Below are 20,312 nucleotides of genomic sequence, written 5' to 3' on the forward strand. Positions count from 1 at the left end.
TAGGACAACCAATAGCGATTTTCCTTACTGAGGAGTTGGCAACACTGAGCAGGAGGGAGCCAGGGATAACAACAGCACATTAGAAAGGTATAGTACTCATCCACAACTATTTTCAGTTGCGGATGATAAAGGATACAGAAAGTTTATTCATGCAAGCCTATATGACAGAGAATGTGCATGTTCTTTTTGTTTTCATATTTTAATTTATATTTAATTGTGTTGTGGTTTGCAGTGTTTTGTGTTGTTTCACTTTAAATTTGTAAAAGGAAAAAGCTGAAAATTTAAATAGTTAAAAGTTGAAATGTGAATAGTTGATTTTTGTATTATATGATTTATTTATTACATTTTATGTGGAGTGAATAAATAAAAGTATATTTACGGTGGCCCCTACAGACAAATCACGTACAAACCCTGAAGCACGTACAAACTCCAAAACACGTAAAAACACGTAAAAACTCCAAAACACGTTGTAGTGGCAATTCCTTTACTTTTGTATGATCAAACGTCCCACAACTTAAAGTCCACAAGCCACTGCTGCACTGAGGTAATATTTCGTACGCAGGCAAAAGAAGTCCATTGTCCAAACCTTTTAGTTGAGAGTTTTGGTTTTGGTTTATTTATCCATTTGGCAAGCAATAACAAGATCCTTCCTACTGCTTCTCCTGCTCTGGTAAAAAACCATAGGCCCACCCCAATGCATGCTGGTCCTATACCAGTCTCTTTATTTATAGAAACAAAATGGCCCTACAGCTCTTACTGACTAATTTAACAAAATAACAACAAACAAAACAAATCATTTAAAACAAAATATTAACCGACAAATAAACCCCAAAATATAAGTAAACTAACAACAAACTTTAACTAATTTCAAAAATAAGAACAAAAACAAAAATAAAGAACAAATAGCTCCAACACTCCGGCCCCTAATTGTGCATACAATCACAATTACTTTAAAGTCCCAAAAGGAGGAGCTATTCCCTTAAACAAATCCTTAATTTTCATTGAGGATTTTCTTCACGATGAGGCTTCCAGTAGCAAAATAAGTTTTGTCACTGGCCTTTCCAAAACACTGGTCCTTGTTTGTAGTCTCACAGAACGCACCAAGCCTTTTGCATCCTGGTTTACATTTAAGACTTTCGCCATCATCCATGATCCTCTTGGAGCTGTAGCGTCTGCAATTAAAACAACATCTCCAGGTATAAGACAACTTTTAGTCCTCATCCATTTTTGTCTTTCTTGCATCAAAGGTAGGTACTCAGAAAGCCATCTCTTCCAGAACAACTCTGCCATGTACTGTACCTGTTTCCACCTTTTCCTGACATGCAAATCACTTGGATGAAACAGTCCTGGTGGAAAAACTGGTTTATTTTTCAGCAACAACAAGTGATTGGGTGTCAGTGCTTCAAGATCATTTGAGTCATCTGAAACTTTAATAATGGGTCTGTCGTTCATTATAGCTTCAACCTCACAGAAGACTGTGTGGAGTCCTTCATCATCCAGAACTTGCTCCTTAAGAACTGAGGCTAAAATATTCTTTACTGAACGAATGAGACGCTCCCACACACCGCCTTGGTGAGAAGCTGCTGGGATGTTGAAGTTCCATTTCATGCCATCCTGAACAAAAAAGCCTTTTGAATTTTGGCATGGTCCAGCTCAGTCAAACTTTCTTTCAACTCTCGATTCGCCCCAACAAAATTTGTAGCATTATCAGATCTGATGGTCGAAACTGGGCCTCGTCTACAGATGAACCTCCTCACAGCATTTATACAAGAGTCTGTATCAAGTGTACATGCAATCTCCAGATGTACTGCACGACTGGTGAAACAAGTAAAAAGAACTCCATACCTTTTAAGGAGACTTCGTCCTCTTTTAACACTTATAGGTCCAAAATAGTCCACTCCAACATTTGTGAATGGAGCTATGTCTGGCAGGACTCTCTCTTCAGGCAGATCCGCCATCTTTTGTTCAACAAACTTTCCTCTGTTGCGTCTACACGTGACACAACGAGAGATGATTTTCCTGGCAGCAGAATTTGCATTTAGTATCCAGTAATTTTGTCTTAGTTTTGACAGCATGTGTGCTCTTCCTGCATGTCCCAACCTTTGATGGATATGGTGTAAAATCAGTGTTGACACATGCATATCTTTTGTCAAAATTACAGGATGCTTTAATTCCATAGGCATGGCTGCTTTATTCAATCGGCCACCCACTCTGAGGATTCCTGCATCCAACACTGGATCAAGTTTATAGAGACAATTTCCCTTAGAGACTCCTTTGAGGCCATTGCGGATTAAAGCCATTTCAGTCGTAAATTTCTGTTGTTGTGCATATTGAAGAATAGCTTGTTCTGCCTTTGCCAAGTCTTCTGGAGTGAGATTTCCTTTCTTCAAAGTGGTCTTAAATCTTTCCATTCTTATCTCCACTTCTTTCTGACCTTCCGGATCATTCTTATTCAAACCTGCAGCAAGCAACTCTTTCCTCTTCTGTGCCAACAACACCAAGACCTCTTTCATCTTTAAAAGCCAGGCTACAGAGATTTTAAGTTTTGCCCAAGACGAGAAGTAGAGGATAAAATAGCTGGTAGGATTTTGTAATTCTCTCACAATGGCATTCATTGTCAGGTCCCTTTTGACCTCTGGGTCATCTGCAGAAATTACACTGTACTCCACATCCAGTTTAGGCCATTCCTTTTCTGACTCATAGAGAAATTCTGGCCCTTTTATCCATCTCCTACATTTGAGGAGATCCCCAGCTCTCATACCTCTGGATGCGTCATCTGCAGGATTCTCCTTAGAAGAAACGTATCTCCACTGATTCACATCTGTTGCTTCCCGAATAACAGCAATTCTGTTTGCAACAAAAGTATTGAATCTTCTGGTTTCATTGGAGATGTATTTCAGTACTGTTGTGCTATCAGTCCAAAAAACTGATTTTTCCAACCTGACTTGCAGCTCCTTTTGCAGAAGCCTGTCCACCCGAACTGCAAGAACTGCAGCCGTCAATTCCAACCTGGGAATTGTAGTTTGCTTGAGAGGAGCAACTCTAGCCTTTCCCAGGATAAAAGCAACATGCGTGACGTTATTCTTTTCCAACTTTAAATATGACACCGTTCCATACCCATCTTGACTTGCATCAGAAAAATGATGAAGTTGTGCCCTATCTGGTCTTCCAAAGCAATTTGGTTTAATGCAACGTTCCACTTTAAACTTTGAAATCAGCTGGAGATCCTCCAGCCAATCACGCCACCGCTGGGAAAGAGAGTTGGGAATAACTTCATCCCACTCCAAATTTTGTTGGCAAAGCTCTTGTAGCAACAGTTTAGCTGGCATACTGAAGGGAGACAAGATTCCCAAAGGATCATACAGTGAGCTGACCACAGACAAAATTCCCCTTCTGGTTGTTGGACGGTCCTGCAGGGAGGTTCTGAACTGGAACTTGTCTGTTGTTATGCACCACTGTAAACCCAGTGCTCTCTCAACTGGAAGTTGATCTGTGTCCAAATCCAGATCCTTAATTTCCTTTGCTCTTCTTTCCTCTGGGATTGACATGAGCACTGTGCGACTGTTGCTGATCCATTTTGAAAGCTTAAATCCTCCTTTAGCGCAGATATCTGTCAGCCTCTTCACCATGTGCACTGCCTCCTCTTCTGAAGCAACAGATTTCAAACAATCATCCACATAAAAGTTTCTTTTGACTGTATCAACCACTTCAGCTGGAAACTGTTGTGCATTATCATCTGCAGTTCTCTGTAGAGCATAATTTGCACAACTTGGCGAAGATACAGCTCCAAACAAATGCACTTTCATCCTGCATTCCTGTGCAGACCTTGAAGTGTTGCCATGTTGCCACCACAGGAAACGGAGAAAGTTGACATGTTTTTCTGAGACGTGAACTTGGTGAAACATGGAATCAATGTCCGCCATTAATGCAACAGGCTCTTGTCTAAATCTGATCAGAACCCCAACCAGCGAGTTTGTGAGATCAGGTCCCTGTAGAAGCTGACTGTTCAATGATGCTCCTTTATAAGTTGTTCCACAGTCAAATACAACTCTTAATTTGCCCTTTGTGGGATGATACACTCCATGATGAGGGATGTACCACACCTTTCCATCATCTTTGTGCAACTCATCTACAGGCACAAACTCGGCATATCCTCGTTCAAGCATGTTGTTTACACATTTAGTGTATTCATCCTTATAATGAGTATCCTTTTCGAATCTCCGTCTGAGACTCTGGAGACGCTGCTCTGCGACACAGAGGTTATTTGGCAAACTGGAACCTTCTCTCCTGAAAGGCAAATCAATGTGATAATGATTTCCAATAAGCTTTATTGAACTACTAACAATATCCATGAAACACAGATCCTCTCTAGACATTTCAGTCTGCTCCTCTGATGATCTTTCATTAAAATCATGATTGTACTGTTTAATCAACATGTCTTCAAGACGCTCAACAGAAATCCTATTGGCTGTTACAGCAGTGCAGTTGGTTTTATTTCCACTGTTACTTCCAGTGCGCAGGGGACCATTTATGACCCAGCCAACTTTTGTTTTTACAGCATAAGGTCCACCCCCCACACTGTTTATCACCTTCCATGGCTCCAAAACATTGGAAGCATCAGTGCCTATCAGTAGCTCCACATCTGCATTAACGTTGTACAGTTTAACAGGTTTAAGATGAGGCCACTGATCGATGTCGCTTTGCTGGGGAATATTAACTGTAGAAACTGGCATAGTCTTTTGAGTCAAAACATCTGGCAATGGCATGAAATCATTTGCTTCCAAACCAGACACTTCCAAACCAGACAGAACTTGTGTACTAACAATCTTATCTTGACTCATTGTTCTCAAAAAGATATTGGTCTTTTTACCTTTTACATTCAGCCTTTTTGCCAAAGTTTCTGTACAGAATGTACCTGAACTTCCAGGATCCAAAAACGCATAAGTTTGCACAATTTTATTACTCTTTTGGCTCTTAACTTGAACTGGAACTATAGAAAAAATTGCATCAACTTCATGACCAGCCCCAATATACCCACATGTCTGAGTGGTTGCAGTTGAAAAGTTGACATTAGAGTTTGTCCTCTGTTGAGTTTGTTCCGAAGACGCACCTGGATCCTTTCGCTCTATATGAAGAACCCCTGGGTGCCTTTGGTGACACACGTCGCAATCCAAACGACTCCTACAGTCTTTGCTTGTGTGACCAACTTTTAAACAACCAAAACAAATTCCCCTTTCCTTGATAAAAGTCAACTTATCCTGATGCGTTTTAGCTTTAAACTGCTTACAATTCTCTAGTAAATGGTTGCTGTGTGAACAAAACAAACAACTATGCAGAACGGCGGAAGTTGTTCTGCTTCCAGTTGATTGAGTTTTGATTCCTGGCACTGTACTGACATTAGTGGCAAAACTACTTCCCTTTTTTCTTTGCTTGGTAGAACTTGAAGCTTTAAAGCTGCTTCCAGATTGTGAGTCTTGTATGTTGCCAAACACTGGATCTGATGCTACTTTTACCTGTTTTATTATAAAGGTAACCAGATCAGTGAATACTGCTCTGTAACCATTTTGTTCCTGCAGTTCATAGGCAACAACTCTCCATTTTTCCCTCAATTTGTATGGAAGTTTCATAACAACCATTCTCATATTTGAGGGCAAATCCAACTCCTTCATATAAACAACTTGCTGCATTAGATTCGAACATCCTTGAAGAAAAAGAGAGAATGACTGTAGACCTTTCACATCCTCACTTTTAATAGGTACCCAACTCACAATCCTCTCCATATATGCAGAGGCAATTTTATTTTCGTTCCCAAAATGTTCTTCAAGAAGATCTTTGGCTGTGGAATAGCCCAGGGGCCCGTTCTTCGTACGTCGCTTACTACATCCAAGATCAAATGACACATCCAAGATCAAATCATCGCGCTAACCGTGAGCTCGCTAATCCGGTTCCCCGAACACACCTGCTGTTGACGATTACTACAGCTGGACGCAGGAATGTGACATCACTGGGTGTCGTAAAAGGGGCTACGCATCGATAGTAGAAACATTGATCGGCAACCCGCTGATTGGTCGGCGAAAATGTCCAAGGGGCGTGCTCGGTATTTTCCGGCAGCAGAGCAAGAACTCATGAGTGAGGGATTTCAGGAGTTTCAGAGTTTAATTAAAACGCAAGAGAACACTGCAAAGGCTGCAAAAGCAAGGAGAGAGGGCTGGCAGAAAGTTGCTGACAAATCAAACTCGTAGGTAATTTAATAATAATAATAATAATGGATTGGGTTTATATAGCGCTTTCCAAGGCACCCAAAGCGCTTTACGATACCACTATTCATTCACTCCCACATTCACACACTGGTGGAGGCAGCTACGGTTGTAGCCAGGCTGCCATATCGCGCCATCGGCCCCTCTGGCCAACACCAGTAGGCGGTAGGGTAGATCTATCATATGACACTATATTGTCCAATATCATATGGCATTATATTATATTATAATATGTTATATTATATCCCCTTTCACATTAGAGCCACAACAGGACCCACAAGAACATGGGAACAAGTAAAAGTGGAATACAGGAGTATTCTACAGAATGGTAATATTTATCTCTTAGATTGCTTTGCGTCTCTTGGCAAGGTAATACTGGCCTGTAATACTCTGTTAGTTTGTTCATAACAGCAACCAAGAAAAGGGCAGAGGAAAAAAAGACAGGTGGTGGTCCTGCACCCCCTCGTCAACAAGTTGGTTAAGTAAATAATACCCTCACGGGAATATCGATATCTCTCTATGAGCACACTGTCGCGCTGAGCTAAAGGATCCTGTCTGTCCCGCAATATATGCTGAATTCTGAAAACTCTCCTTATCAATCTTGCACCTTCCGCAATGGGTTGGTCGCGTATACGGACAGGACATGGCTGCGACAGGCTTCCCAAATCCACCTTCGCTTTTATAGCCGTGGTCTCTCATCTTGATTACACGAAGTAATTTACAATTACTACTCTGAAATATGAATTACATCTGTAATAATCACATACATGTAATAGAATGTTAATAGTACATTTCCCTTTTTTAGGAAATGACCTGTATGTATCTGTGTGACATCAATAAAAGGATCAAGTGCTGCATTATCTTTAGTTACATTGATAATATTTATTTATGGTGAAACAGTGGAAAAATATCGCTGTTGCTTTCGTATAAATGAAGCGGACATACCTGAGTGGCCGCGATCTAATCCTGTTTACATAAAGTAAACCTGCTCCCGAGCAGGTTTACGCTTACGGCTCTGTTGCTATGACAGCAAGTCCCGGATGAGCTTCGGGGAACCGACTGATCCAGGATCACGCGAAATCGTCAACAATCTAATCCGGCTAACCTACTTAGCGAGGTACGAAGAACGGGCCCCTGCTCGGGTGGTAAATGCTGACAACTATGCACCAAATCTCTAGGCTGCCCCCTAGTGAACTGCTCTAAAAAATGCAAACAGTCGCTCCAGTTATCAGTTTTAGCTTCCACTCCATTTTCAAAGGCATTCATAAATGATCTGTACTGTAAAGGGTCTCCATCAAACACAGGGATGTTTCTGGCGGGGAGGACAGAAGATAAGTTTTGTTTTACAAGCAAAGTAGTGATGTCATTTTGTTTTTGCATAATATTTACAATCTCCTTCGTGCAGTTCCCAGTCAAAGTAGGAGACTGAGGCTGTGTTTGCTGCGTCACTTGAGCTGAATCATCAACCTGATGTTGGGTTTGACTTTGTCTAGGTACGATTACTTGTGATTCAGATGCAGAATTTATACCAGAGTAATCTCTTGATGTTGGAACAAATGTATCGGCACAAGGATTTAAACTAGGCGCTTCTTGTACGTGCCCTCTTTCAAAATAAGAGTTCATTCCATCAGAATGCTCAGAGCTACAAACTGAATTTATTTTTAAGACACGAAGCTTTGCATTAGTGGCTGCCAGCTCTGTTTCCAAGGATAATGTCTCCTTTTCTTTTCTCAGTTTCTCCTTTTCTTTTCTCAGTTTTTCCTCTTGCGCTTCGATAGAATGTTTTTTCTTTAATGCAGCCAGTCGCTCCATGAGCGCTGCCTTGTCAGCCGCAGCTTTAATGCATGCGGAAGATGTTGATGAAATTCGACTTTGCTGTGACAAGGTTTTTGAAGGTGGTTTTACACTTGAGATATTAGAGACACTGTCTTCAGGTTTTATTTCATCCAAACTTTCAACAGCTTTATCATTGCGAACAGTATTGCTTTGTTCAGTATACGGCTCGCCCGCCTCCTGCAACCAAACCTTTACTTTGTCCATAAAAACAGAGAATGCTGTCACCTTCGACTGAAAATGTGCAACTTGCCTTTTCACTTCATCTTCTGGCAGTGGCAAACTTAAAAAGGATTCTTGCAAAGCGTTTGCATCTTGATAGCATTTAATAAACTTCCCAAATTCAGAAGACACTTCCTTAACGTTTTCATGTGAGGTCATTAAAGCGGAAATTTTCCCCATGTACTTAGATGCTTGCTTACACATTGAACTGCGCTTTTCTTGGCATGTCTTTATATACAAATCCAAACCTTTTGGCGTAAATTTAACGCTTCTTTTCTCTGCTTGCATCTCAGTGTCATCCTCTCGTTTACTCTTAATATCCGACATTTTTATTGTCCTCTTGGATTATTTCAAACTTTATAAAGATGCACAGCACACTGAGAGTCCATAGCCTAAAGTACAAACATGACATCCATTTACCTGCCTTTTGCAGCGGACAAACATTTCCACAGAGGGCGTTGGCATGTTTCAATTAGCGATCCAATTATGCACCAATTTAGTACGTCAAAACTCAGTTCATCGGTCTTTGTAGTGAAATTATGTCTTTAAACTCCAATAGTTTCACCGTTTTCCTTTACGGCTTAAACAATATTATCACTCACCAGCTTTGACGAACGAGTGACATGTTGATCCAGGCTTCAACATCAAATCCGTCTGGATTACTCACCAGACGATCCAATAACTTTTATTCGAGTTCGACGGTGATCCTTGAAATCCTTATATCCATTAATGAAGGATTATTCCTTTGTCCATGGGAAGGTTTTTTACTTTGTGTAGTGGCAATTCCTTTACTTTTGTATGATCAAACGTCCCACAACTTAAAGTCCACAAGCCACTGCTGCACTGAGGTAATATTTCGTACGCAGGCAAAAGAAGTCCATTGTCCAAACCTTTTAGTTGAGAGTTTTGGTTTTGGTTTATTTATCCATTTGGCAAGCAATAACAAGATCCTTCCTACTGCTTCTCCTGCTCTGGTAAAAAACCATAGGCCCACCCCAATGCATGCTGGTCCTATACCAGTCTCTTTATTTATAGAAACAAAATGGCCCTACAGCTCTTACTGACTAATTTAACAAAATAACAACAAACAAAACAAATCATTTAAAACAAAATATTAACCGACAAATAAACCCCAAAATATAAGTAAACTAACAACAAACTTTAACTAATTTCAAAAATAAGAACAAAAACAAAAATAAAGAACAAATAGCTCCAACACACGTAAAAACTCAGAAGCACATAAAAACTAAAACACGTACAAAAGACAACAGAAGTGCTCCAGGATGCTAGGGCACAGTGTTGAGCGTTTGTTACCTAGTGGCTACACAAGCCAGCAAGTACCAACGACCGGATTTGGTGTGTGGTAATAACAGGTAAATGAACTTTTTTTTATTTTTATTATTTGACTATATATGAATGCTTGTGTATAAATACACAAACAATACACATATGCTTTCATGCTTTTAATTGTGTAATTTAAGTGATCTAGGTAGCTCTGTTTTGGAAGTTCAGTTCATGCTAGAAATGTGTTTTGGAGTTTGTATGTGCTTTTTGGAGTTTGTACGTGCTTTGTCTCTAGGGGCCACCGCATATATTTATATATAAACATATATAAATAAAACCACTTTCTTTTTTTACATTAGTAATTCCTTTTGTGCATAATTTTATATTATTGTTACTAATAAATTAATTAAAGCAACAAAATAACCTGAAGAGCCGGTTCAGAGCCGAAAGAGCCGGCTCTTTTTAGTGAGCCAAGCCGAAAGAGCCGGTTCTCTAAAAAGAGCTGGAAATCCCATCACTACTGTGCAAAGTTTTGCTCAGATTGGCCCACCCATTCAGAAGAAAATATATAGATATGTATACACACATATACTGAAATCATTATACTAAGATTTAAGTTGCAGGATTGTCCCAAAGTCAAACTTCCATCCTTTGGTTGTGTTTGTGCCAAACCATAATTCTTCACTTCTGCAGTTTGATTGCAAGTGGGTTTTATGGACAATAGAAAACTAAATGGACCTTGATATAGTCTTGATGGTTTAAATAATATCAGGGCTGGTCTACAGTTCTTTGTTTGGCTTTGTTGAATCTTTTAACCACTACTGAGGCAAACCCATTTAGAGCCTACAAAGCCTGTGCACCATGACTGGAGGACTTAATGAATACTGTGGCCTCTTGCTGTGCCCAGTGTTGTTCACATCTATGTATGTGAATGTCTGCACATCAAAGCACTAGCTTTAAGTGTATTTATGTAATCACCTGCTGCATGTGTTTTCATATGGGGAGTGGTGTAAGGAAAGCAGTGGTAGATACTGAGATAAGAGGGTTTTTTCTGTTCCTGTTTTCCATGTATTTTAAGTGCCATGCTGGGAGGTTTACCCTATTGATTGTTCAAAGCATGAAATAAGATCACAGAAAGACCACCCTCTCCCTTCCTCAATCTAAGGTGACAGCTTTATTGTCCTTGGCCACTCAGCTAAACCTTTGTCTCTGATCAAGTAGAGGGGACCGCAGAGGAAGAGGGGGGAGGAGTAAGAGGGGGTGAGTATTCCCCTAAAGCATCGAGCAGTTCTGGACCTATTTCTCCAGCTATTAACTTTAAGATAAATCTGACACAATTAGGCCAGAGTGAGATTTTCTCTTAATGTTCTCTTGAAAGAAATGCTAATCCTCTCAGAGCCTTCAGTTTTTTGCCTCTTTCTTTGCCAGTATCTCAAAATGTATCTCAAAATGTTCCTGTCCGCAGGCAATGACGTTTGCTGTGAGAATGAAGCAGGATAGTTGCCTGTGTTCCACCTCCAGGGCCTCATAAGGGCTCAGTACTGAGGAATGTGGCTCAGTTCATTAAGGCTGGAGTTCTGCATAAACAGTGTGCATCCAGCTTTCTGCATCACATGATCGGTTAGCGGCTCTCCCCCAACTGCCTGTTGCCACAGGCAACCGCTAACAATTGGAGCAGTGGAAGGGCCTCCCCTCATACCATTCATGTGTGCAGTCAGTGTTCTTGTTTTTGCCGCTCAGACAGCATCTCCCCTCCACGACCCCCTACGGATGATTTGTTGTTACTATTTGTTTTTACTAGGAGCACATTGTGGAAACTTCATGTTCAAAATGTGTTGGCTGTTGCAAAAGTTTCCACTTTGTGCAGGAAATCACCTGAAAACCACATAAAAAAAATGATGTCAAACTCCATATTGAAGAGAAAAATGTTTTAATGCAGTATGTAAAATGTGCAGTCAGTGTTTTTATATTAATTACTCCCAAAAGATTTGCTTTTCACAACCATATTTGTGAGTTTGAATTATATATGATGATGAGTTTTCAACTAAAAAGTGTTTCTTATGTCTCAACAGGAGATTGTGTTGGTAGAGGGCAGCCGCGTGTTTGACTCATGGAAAAAACCTCCCCCTCCTGTCTACATGCAGTTTTACTTCTTCAATATGACCAATCCAAAAGAGTTTCTTGCAGGGACAAAGCCAGAAGTTAAACAGATTGGACCCTATACGTACAGGTAAGAAGCAGGAGCAGAACTTGTCAACTTCTTGTTGACATGAATGTTAGCAAACAGATGTTTATGGTGAGTGTAAAAAAAAAAAGTCTTCTAAGAAATCACTGAAATCACACAATCTGGTAAATGTGCTCTGGGTAGAGACTGTAAATAAAAGATGGATGTAGCCACGGGGACATGACAAGTACCTTTTTGACTCAGGCTACGTCCACACGTACACGGGTATTTTTGAAAACGGAGATTTTTCGTTAACGGAGATTTTCCGTGTTGTGGCGTTAACGTCATTTCAGATTAACGCTGACAGCACTAGTGGAAACATAATGAATATGACTGCACATTTACGCCGACATCATTCTAGTGCAAAGACAAGTGGAAGCAGACAAAAACAACAAGCACGCATGCTACAAACTTTACCCGAGTTAGACAGCTGTTAGCACGTGATTCTCCTTATGGGGACCTGATATGTTTAATATGCTGCTGAGAGTATACCCCAGAAGAAGCGTATAGTATAGCTTTTAATTTGGAAAGAGCCATTTCTCTGTAATAAACTCTCTTTTCCAAAGATGAGTGATTTCTTGATCAGATAGATTAATTTTTTTTATTACTTTGTTGTTTCAGCAACATTAAATTTAAAAACTGTACTTTTGAGTTAAAATATATATTTATAATTTTAATAAATGACAAATTAAAAAGGCGTAAACATTTTTTTTCTATATCGAAAAAATATCGAACCGTGACACCAAAGTACCTAACCTAACCGTGAATTTTGTGTATCGTTGCACCCCTAGTATTCTGTATTATTCAAAATGATTGTGTGAGTCCGTAACCTTACCATGAAAGTGTTTATAGAGGTTTGTCTTATCTGGGACTGTAAATCTTTTTGCAATTACAGCTATCGCCATCTGGAGGGCTACAGTTTGAATTCAGATTTTTAGGCACTTCTATAAAGGCTTATTTTTTCTGGCTATAAACATGGTTTATTAATGCTGTAAAATTTGGCAATTGTGATAGTATAAAACATATTAAATATATATAATACCACTACTACTGTGTTGCCATATACTGTGCATGTTGAATTTTTGCTTAGGTTTTCTAAGCTGGGCCACAGGTCATAACTCTCAGGCTGTGTCATGTGGCCTTCTGCTTTTCTGCTTCCTCTTTGCGATATATTACTTTCGTCTTGTCTTTTCCTCAGGAGGCCTTTTTTATTTTTTTGTGTGGGTTGCTAGTTTTTAATCACTAGTCATCAAAATCCTGCACTCAATTAAGCCCTAAATGATGATAACTGCTAAAGCACCGGAAACGTTGCAACAGCCAACATTGCGTATCAAGATAATCTATTCCTAGAATGTCATTTTAACAGTTTTGGGTTGGTTAATTTCAATACGATGAATGATAAAACTGTTGCTTCACAGCAAGAAGGTCCTGAGTTTGACTCCCCAAACTGTCTGGAGCCTTTCTATGTGGAGTTTGCATGTTCTCCCTGTATCTGTGTGGGTTCTCTCTGGGTCTCTCTCTCTCTCCCACTGTCTAAAGACATGCACTTAATGTACTTAGGTTAACTGGGGATTCTAAATTGCCCATAGGTGTGAATATAAGTGTTAGTCCTGCGTCGCACTGGCAACCTGTCCAGGGTGTTCCCCGCTTCTCGCCCTATGATAGCTACAATAGGCTCCAGTACCCTCCACGACCCTGATAAGTGGAAGAGAATGGATGCAGGGATGGATGAATGGTTGCAATGTTGTGCTAAAATACAAATGCAGTGCTACGTTTATGTGGTCTGCGTTTGGGGATTTTAAATGACACTCTTTTCCTGCGTTTGCACAGGGAGTACAGGTACAAGGACAACGTAAGTATGGTGGCAAATGGCAAAATGGTCTCCGCGTATAACACGAAAAGCTTTGTGTTCCTGAGGGAGAAATCTGTGGGTGATCCAGCTGAGGATAACATCACCACTGTCAACATCCCTGCCTGGGTGAGTCATGAACTGAAAAAGTAGAGGAAAGTGGAAATCCAAGTGGGTTAAAGAGGACTTTATGTTCTCTTTGTTACTGAACATTGTTTATTGTGTCCTCATTTCCATCTCATTGTCCACCTTATCCCGTATTATTAGTTCAAATTTTTTTTCCTCACAACTGCTTCCGTTCCTGTCTCCAGGCTGTCATGAACAATGTGAAAGATAGTTTCTGGAAGGCCTCCATGGTTTCAATCTGGATGAACTCTCTCAAGAGTGATCTGTTCACTACACGCACTGTGGATGAACTGCTTTGGGGCTACAAAGATCCTCTGCTGGTTCGCGTTGCTGGCACCAAACCTGAGGTGGAGACGGTGTTTGGACTCATGTACAAGGCATGTAACAGCTCTTTACAAGTAATATAAAGCTATGAAAAGAAAGTTGTCAGAGCAGATCCTCCATGAAGTCTTGAAGATTTTTTGTTTCTCCAGAAATAACATTTGAAAAACACGTTTTGAATGTTTGTTTGTTTTTTTATTTAGAAAAATGGAAGCAACGACGGTGAATTTATCTACCACACTGGAGAGCAGAACTACATGGATTATGGCCGGATCGAAACATGGAAAGGCCAAAGGTAGTGCTGATACAGTCTCACGCAAACACACTCTCCCTCTCTGTCTTCATCCAGAGTGATGAAATTTTATTGGGTAACCTTTGTATTAACAAGCCTGTGAAATCCTTTTTTTTCTACTTTTTTTGGCAGTAATAGAGATACTGTCTGCCTGCCTTCATCCTGATCTTTGCCCTTAACACAGAGCACAGAGCAGGATATCCTGATGCCTTAAAAATGGCCTTTACTGAACCTTCTTATCCAGTTTTATTGTCTTAGGTCCCCTGGAGCCTCTAATTACGCTTGTGCTCCTGGGTGTTTTTTTTTTAACTGTGACTTTCAGATAAAAACACATTTGATCATCAAAACGTACCACTGCAATTTATGGTTATTAAGATGAAAACGATAAATTTGTTTTCACTGGACGGGATTATTTTGAAAATGAGATTTGTTTTCTTTTTTCTTTTCTTTTTTTCGATTTTAAATACAAGCCTGCACATTCCAAAAGCCTTTTTTGGTTGTTTTGTAGGGAGTTGACTTTCTGGAGATCTAACTATAGCAACAGCATCGTTGGATCAGATGGAAGTGCTTTCCACCCCCTGCTTGACAAGGATGAGCGCATTCACATCTTTACTCCAGACCTGTGCAGGTACGGTTCATCACCACAGTGCACTCCAGCCCTTTTGGTGGTATGCCAACCACATTTTATCCACTGTGGTGAAGTTTTGTGCACCAGTTTTTATTTTTTCTGTACTAATGTTTAGTTTAGTTTTTAGCTACTATATACATAGCAAAACCCAGACCTTTTTAAAAAAAAATTCCATTCTGTGACCATGTTTTTTTTCCTGTAAAGTTGGTCTTTTTTTATCACAAGTCTGTGGGGAAAAGCTAATTTTTGGAGAGAACCTCAAGTGGCCATTAGAGGAACTGCAGTTTTGACTTTATTTTCCTGCTCTTGGAGCTTGGCTATAGCTAAAAATTACTGTAGCTGGCAAAGGAGGGAAAGGGCATCAGCTTTGACGTTAATTTTATTAGTCATGTGGTAAAAATAAAGTGTTATTTCAATTAAAGAGTTTTTCAGTAAAACACATGTAATGTGGTTACCATGGGGACCTGTGTGCCCCTATCTGTTTACACTTGGTGTCCCATTTAGGACATTTTACATGGGGATTGCATGTTCTATTTCTGGTACATGACAAGCAGACCAGTGTGGAGGCTTTCACATCTAGTATGGAAATAATGTCCACAGCCTGTGGATCACATGGTATGTTATTTTAACATCCTGATCACTTACTAACAGCTCAGTGGGTGACCTCTCTTTGCTGTTGACTTTTCTGCTTAAAGCACGAGGACTGTTTGAAACACTTAAGTGGCATTTTCCAGAAAACACCATGAAAAGGCTTCCTTATTAGGAGAGTTTCCGTCTGGAACATCAGGGACAGGGTGAGAGAGGGAATGCAAGGACAATTGTGGAATAACAGAAAATAAGGAGAGAGAGAGAGAGAGAGAAAGAAAATGCTTTTAATGCTTGATGATTGATGGTAAGTGTTACTTTGTGCTAAGCACAGGACAAGTATTTCCTCTTGGAAGTGTTTGTGAGAAATGTTCTCAACTAATGCTTTTGGGGAAATTTATTATGGTTCCTCCAGGATTTCCAGGATGTCTTTAGAGACAGTTTGACGACTGCTGAGAATTGCAACGAGTACCAAATTTAATCCCAAACCTTGTTTGTTGCAAAACAGACGTGCTGCTTCCCTAGTCTTCATAGCAAGAGTTTGTCCTTTAGAGAGCACAAGCTGTTTCGGACGTCTTCCTCATGTTGTTGAGCGTGGAAACAATCTGGAAAGTCAGAGTGGAATGGTTGCACCTTTGACTTTGATTGGACGTGTGTCAAAAACCCCTGCACCAAATATTTACAAAGCACTTTCACCTACTTGTTCTTGGCCTGGTTGTGTCATTATGGCGTCTGTGTAACTGTGACTAAAGGGAATACGCCCCCTCCCCCCTTTATTGTACTTACTACAATCATTTGAAGTGGAAGTGCTCCATTAATACATGACGACCTTTCACACAGATCCTCAGCCCTATGTATAAGTCACTCGCTTAACATAACTTTGTGTTTAAAACGCATGTTTAGTTAAAAGAGAACACCTGGGACTGCATAGCAGCAGAATTCCCATCTGTGAGCTAAACGGGTGGTGGCCTCTCGGTCCAGAAACTGGCAGCTGAGCTACAAAGAAAAAGAATTGGTAACATGTGTCATTGTTCGAATACCAGCTTCACCATCCTTTTGCTCATCATCATTACTGACTTCATTAGAGGGTTTTATTTCATTTAAAAAATGTTGAAAAATAAAGTCAAAAATACACGAATATTAAATGACAGAAATAATAGACTCTCTCATATCATTTTAATTTAACCAGCCCTGTGACACTTTTTCAAAGCCTTCATTCTGTATTTAGTGGTCACTCAAACAAAATTGCATCGCAAATACATTTTGGTGAAGTTACGTACGAGCAAGAACCCTACAGAGCGCTGAGTTTAAAGACACCCTAAAAATGAAAGCAAAGAAATTATGTACAGCTTATGTACAACTACGCAGCAACTCAGAGGTTTACTTAGTAGTAGCCTGACAACATCGGGGCATGCTCCTAATGAGATGACAGATGGTGCCCTGGGGGATGTCCTCCTAGATCTGAACCTGGGCGTCACTGACCTCCTGTGCAATCTGAGGTGCGTAGGATGGAAACATAATCTCACAGAAGTTTTCTGTGGGATTTAGATCAGGTGAGCTTGGGGTCCAGTCAGTGGTAACAAATTCTTCAACCTTCAAGACCTGCCTCCATAGTCTCTGCACATGAGATCGGACATTGTCTTTCACAAGGAAGAACCCAGGAACCACTGCACCAGAGTGGTGGCTCCAAGGATTCATCCCGACACCTAATGGCATTGCCTGGTCAGTAGATGTTTGTATGTACCTCCATGGATATGCCTCCACCTGCTGTGATCTGTGAAAAGCACAGATCTCCTGTGATAGACCTGCCAATTCTGGTATGCTATGGCAAATGCTAATCAGGCTCCACAATGCTGGGCAATGAACGCAGGGCCTACTAGAGGATTTCAGGCCCTTAGACTGCCCTCATGAAGTCTGTTTCTGATGTTTGGTCAAAGACATTCAAAATCTAGGTCATTTTGTAGCAACCCGTTCCTCTGTGCACAAAGGAGCAGATACTGGTCCTGCTGATGGGTTAAGGACCTTCTACTGCCCTGTCGAGCTCTTCTATGGTAACACTGTAATAGTTCTCATTCCTAGCAGTATAAGGCCAAGGATTTTCACTTGGCTTTTCCCAGGAAGGTCAAGGGAAAGGTCTGTACAGTATTGTTGCACGATTGGTGGGCTGCACCCTCCCAACCAGCTGGCAGACACTGTATAGAGTGCTTTGTTCTCACTAAGACTGGTTGGGATTCCCTCGACAAGACAAAGCTGCAGATATGCAGGGCAAGGATGAACTGCTCTCAGTTCTCTTGGATGTTGGGAAAAAAACCACACACACATTTAAAGATTTCACAGTGTCTTTGCTCCCAGTACTAACAGAAGGTTAACACCACAATATATTATTTGTCTTCCCTGCTCCCCTTACAAGTCTAGATTTACTGATGAAGGAGCCCCAGCAGGATTTTAGCATATTGTTGAAATCAATGTCAGTCATCTGGTTTCCTCTTTGTGTCTCTGCTGAAAGTCAGTCTGCAGTGTTTTTTTTCTTTTACTTAGTTCAAACAGTCTTTCTTAAATAACATAACAGAACATTTCTCATGATCGCATTGCTTGTTATGAAGTTCCTCACCAAAGGTACAGTCCTTAAAAATATTAGTTTGAAGTATTCAGCATTCACACTCGATCATGCTGAGAATTTCCAGCAAAGTTCCAGCAGTCATGTGTCACTATGAAATGCTGTGCTCTGAGTGAAGTTAATTGTTTTTGTGCAATGTGACTGTTCGCTTTATTCTCCAGGACCATCTACATGGAGTTTGAGAAAGACGTCGAGGTGAAAGGGATCCCAGCCTACCGCTTCACACCTCCACCCTCTGTCCTGGCCAGCAAAGAGGAGAACCCGGACAATGAGGGTTTCTGCGTCACCCCAAAGGAGTGCCTGGGAACTGGCGTCCTTAAAGTCAGCCCCTGTCGGAAAGGTAATCGACGCAGCACAGTTTCTCTCAGAAACTTTCCATGCATCGGTCATGATTCAGCACCAACATAACCCATTTTATTCTTTTCTCCAATTTCTTTAATAATGACACAAAAGCTTTGCTTAGACTCAATGTCCAATGTAGTAGCCATTAAATACTAATGGCTACTACACTGATATCAATAAAGTCCTTCTTTTGTTTGTAATGCTAATACCCCCCTAAAATACCCATGTGACACAGCTCTCCCCACACCTCAGGCGTCATCTGACATGACTGACCCAGTAGCAGAGTGGGCGGTAAGCCCTGTCACCTGATTCTGCCCTTGAATATGACCGGGCATTACCTCAGTGTTCATAGCTCAGCTGTGCCTCATCTTTCCATCCTGTAAAATCACAGTACTTGTGGTTTCAACATTTCTTTTACATATTTAAAGTAAAAAATATGGAATTTTTTACATGGTCAATGCAGTTGATGGCCCGTACTGCACCTTTCTGTCACAGCATGCAGCCATTTCTAACTAGTTTCACAGAGTTATTAACGTCGAGCCCTGTTTTTTCTCACGTCAAGGTTTTATTGTTGTGAAGCGATACATTTGAAAAACTCCGTGCTTTGCTTCAGAATAATGTAACTGTGCCAAAGATTAAAACAGACGTCACAGATTGGCGTTCTCAAAAGGATTTTCGTTGTCCACTAAAACAAATGGAACAACTGCAGTTCACTTCAAAGGTAAAAGTATTTTTGAATGTTGTTTAGCCATAAAGAGAAATTTGATTGCGTGTTTATGGCCCGGAGTTAAAGAACAAGCGCAGTAAATAAAGGCCTCTATAAGTATACCAGTATGTGTGTGTGTTAGCACGCCCGCATTGACCTTGCCAGTTGTCATGTGAACAGCCTCTCAGGTGACTGCGTGTGTCCAATGTTTTTGTCAAACGTCTGTTGCTAAACAGGAGAGCAGGAAAACTCTCACCTCTGCCCCACTTTATCAGCACCTCTAACTGCCCCCCTCCTCTCATAACTGTCTGGCTTTGTCGCTGCTGCTGCGGGGACACATGGTTTTTCCACCGTTGGACCATTTGTGTTTGCTTGAACGTGAAGTCCTCCATTGACAATATAAGGAAGGAACTCAGAAAGACTAACAAGAAATTTTATCTGGATATCAGCTGCCGCCTTTAATTGCTCACACAACAGGGGTTATTGTCCATTTGTGATGATTTATTGTTTGTTTTTGTTTTTCTTGGACCCCAAGTAACATGTTGCGTCCCTGTCAGATCGTATCTCACCACCTTCTTCGCCTTTTGATCTGTTTTGTTATTGTTGTCATGCCTTGATTAGATCAGACTTCAAACATGAAGGAAATGGGGCATTAAAATGTTTTCTGTGCTGCCGCTTTAATGGCAACAGTTATGTCATCTTTGTGGCGCTTTGCTTAACGTGTGTAGATTCGCCATAGTCGTGTGAAAGAGGTTCGAAGGTTTTACATAGGAGACATAAAACATGATCTGAACAACAGCACGTGACTTTTCTACTCTGCTTGAGCACTCAAAGTGCTTTATACTACAAGCCTCGTATCTATATAGCATTGAGACAGTCACGCTCAATTCAGGGTTCAAAATTTTGCCCGAGGATGTCTTGGCATGCAGATGGGAGCTGCCAGGGCTCGAGCCACTAACCTTCCAAGCAGTGGACAACATGATCTAGATCCTGATCTCTCTTCTTTTGAAGAGAAGAGGCTTTCTC

At 40.7% G+C, this 20,312-nt stretch overlaps 1 protein-coding gene across 3 annotated transcripts in view; it reads left to right on the top strand.

Annotated features, from left to right (window-relative positions):
• The window catches only part of LOC309710606 (lysosome membrane protein 2-like), a 36,025-nt gene that overhangs the window by 10,511 nt on the left and 5,202 nt on the right, over positions 1-20,312 (top strand). For 2 of the 3 annotated variants that reach the window (XM_082540211.1, XM_082540212.1), the window contains exons 2-7: positions 11,669-11,826; positions 13,651-13,798; positions 13,981-14,172; positions 14,320-14,411; positions 14,917-15,036; positions 18,400-18,578. In XM_082540211.1, coding sequence (XP_082396337.1) covers positions 11,669-11,826; positions 13,651-13,798; positions 13,981-14,172; positions 14,320-14,411; positions 14,917-15,036; positions 18,400-18,578 — 889 coding nt within the window. Of the gene's footprint in view, position 1; positions 88-11,668; positions 11,827-13,650; positions 13,799-13,980; positions 14,173-14,319; positions 14,412-14,916; positions 15,037-18,399; positions 18,579-20,312 lie in introns of those variants that run through there. The other variant, XM_082540213.1, reaches the window with a different exon arrangement.

This window comes from Aulonocara stuartgranti (assembly GCF_965226115.1).
Source record: "Aulonocara stuartgranti genome assembly, chromosome: 7".
Lineage (NCBI taxonomy): Eukaryota > Metazoa > Chordata > Actinopteri > Cichliformes > Cichlidae > Aulonocara > Aulonocara stuartgranti.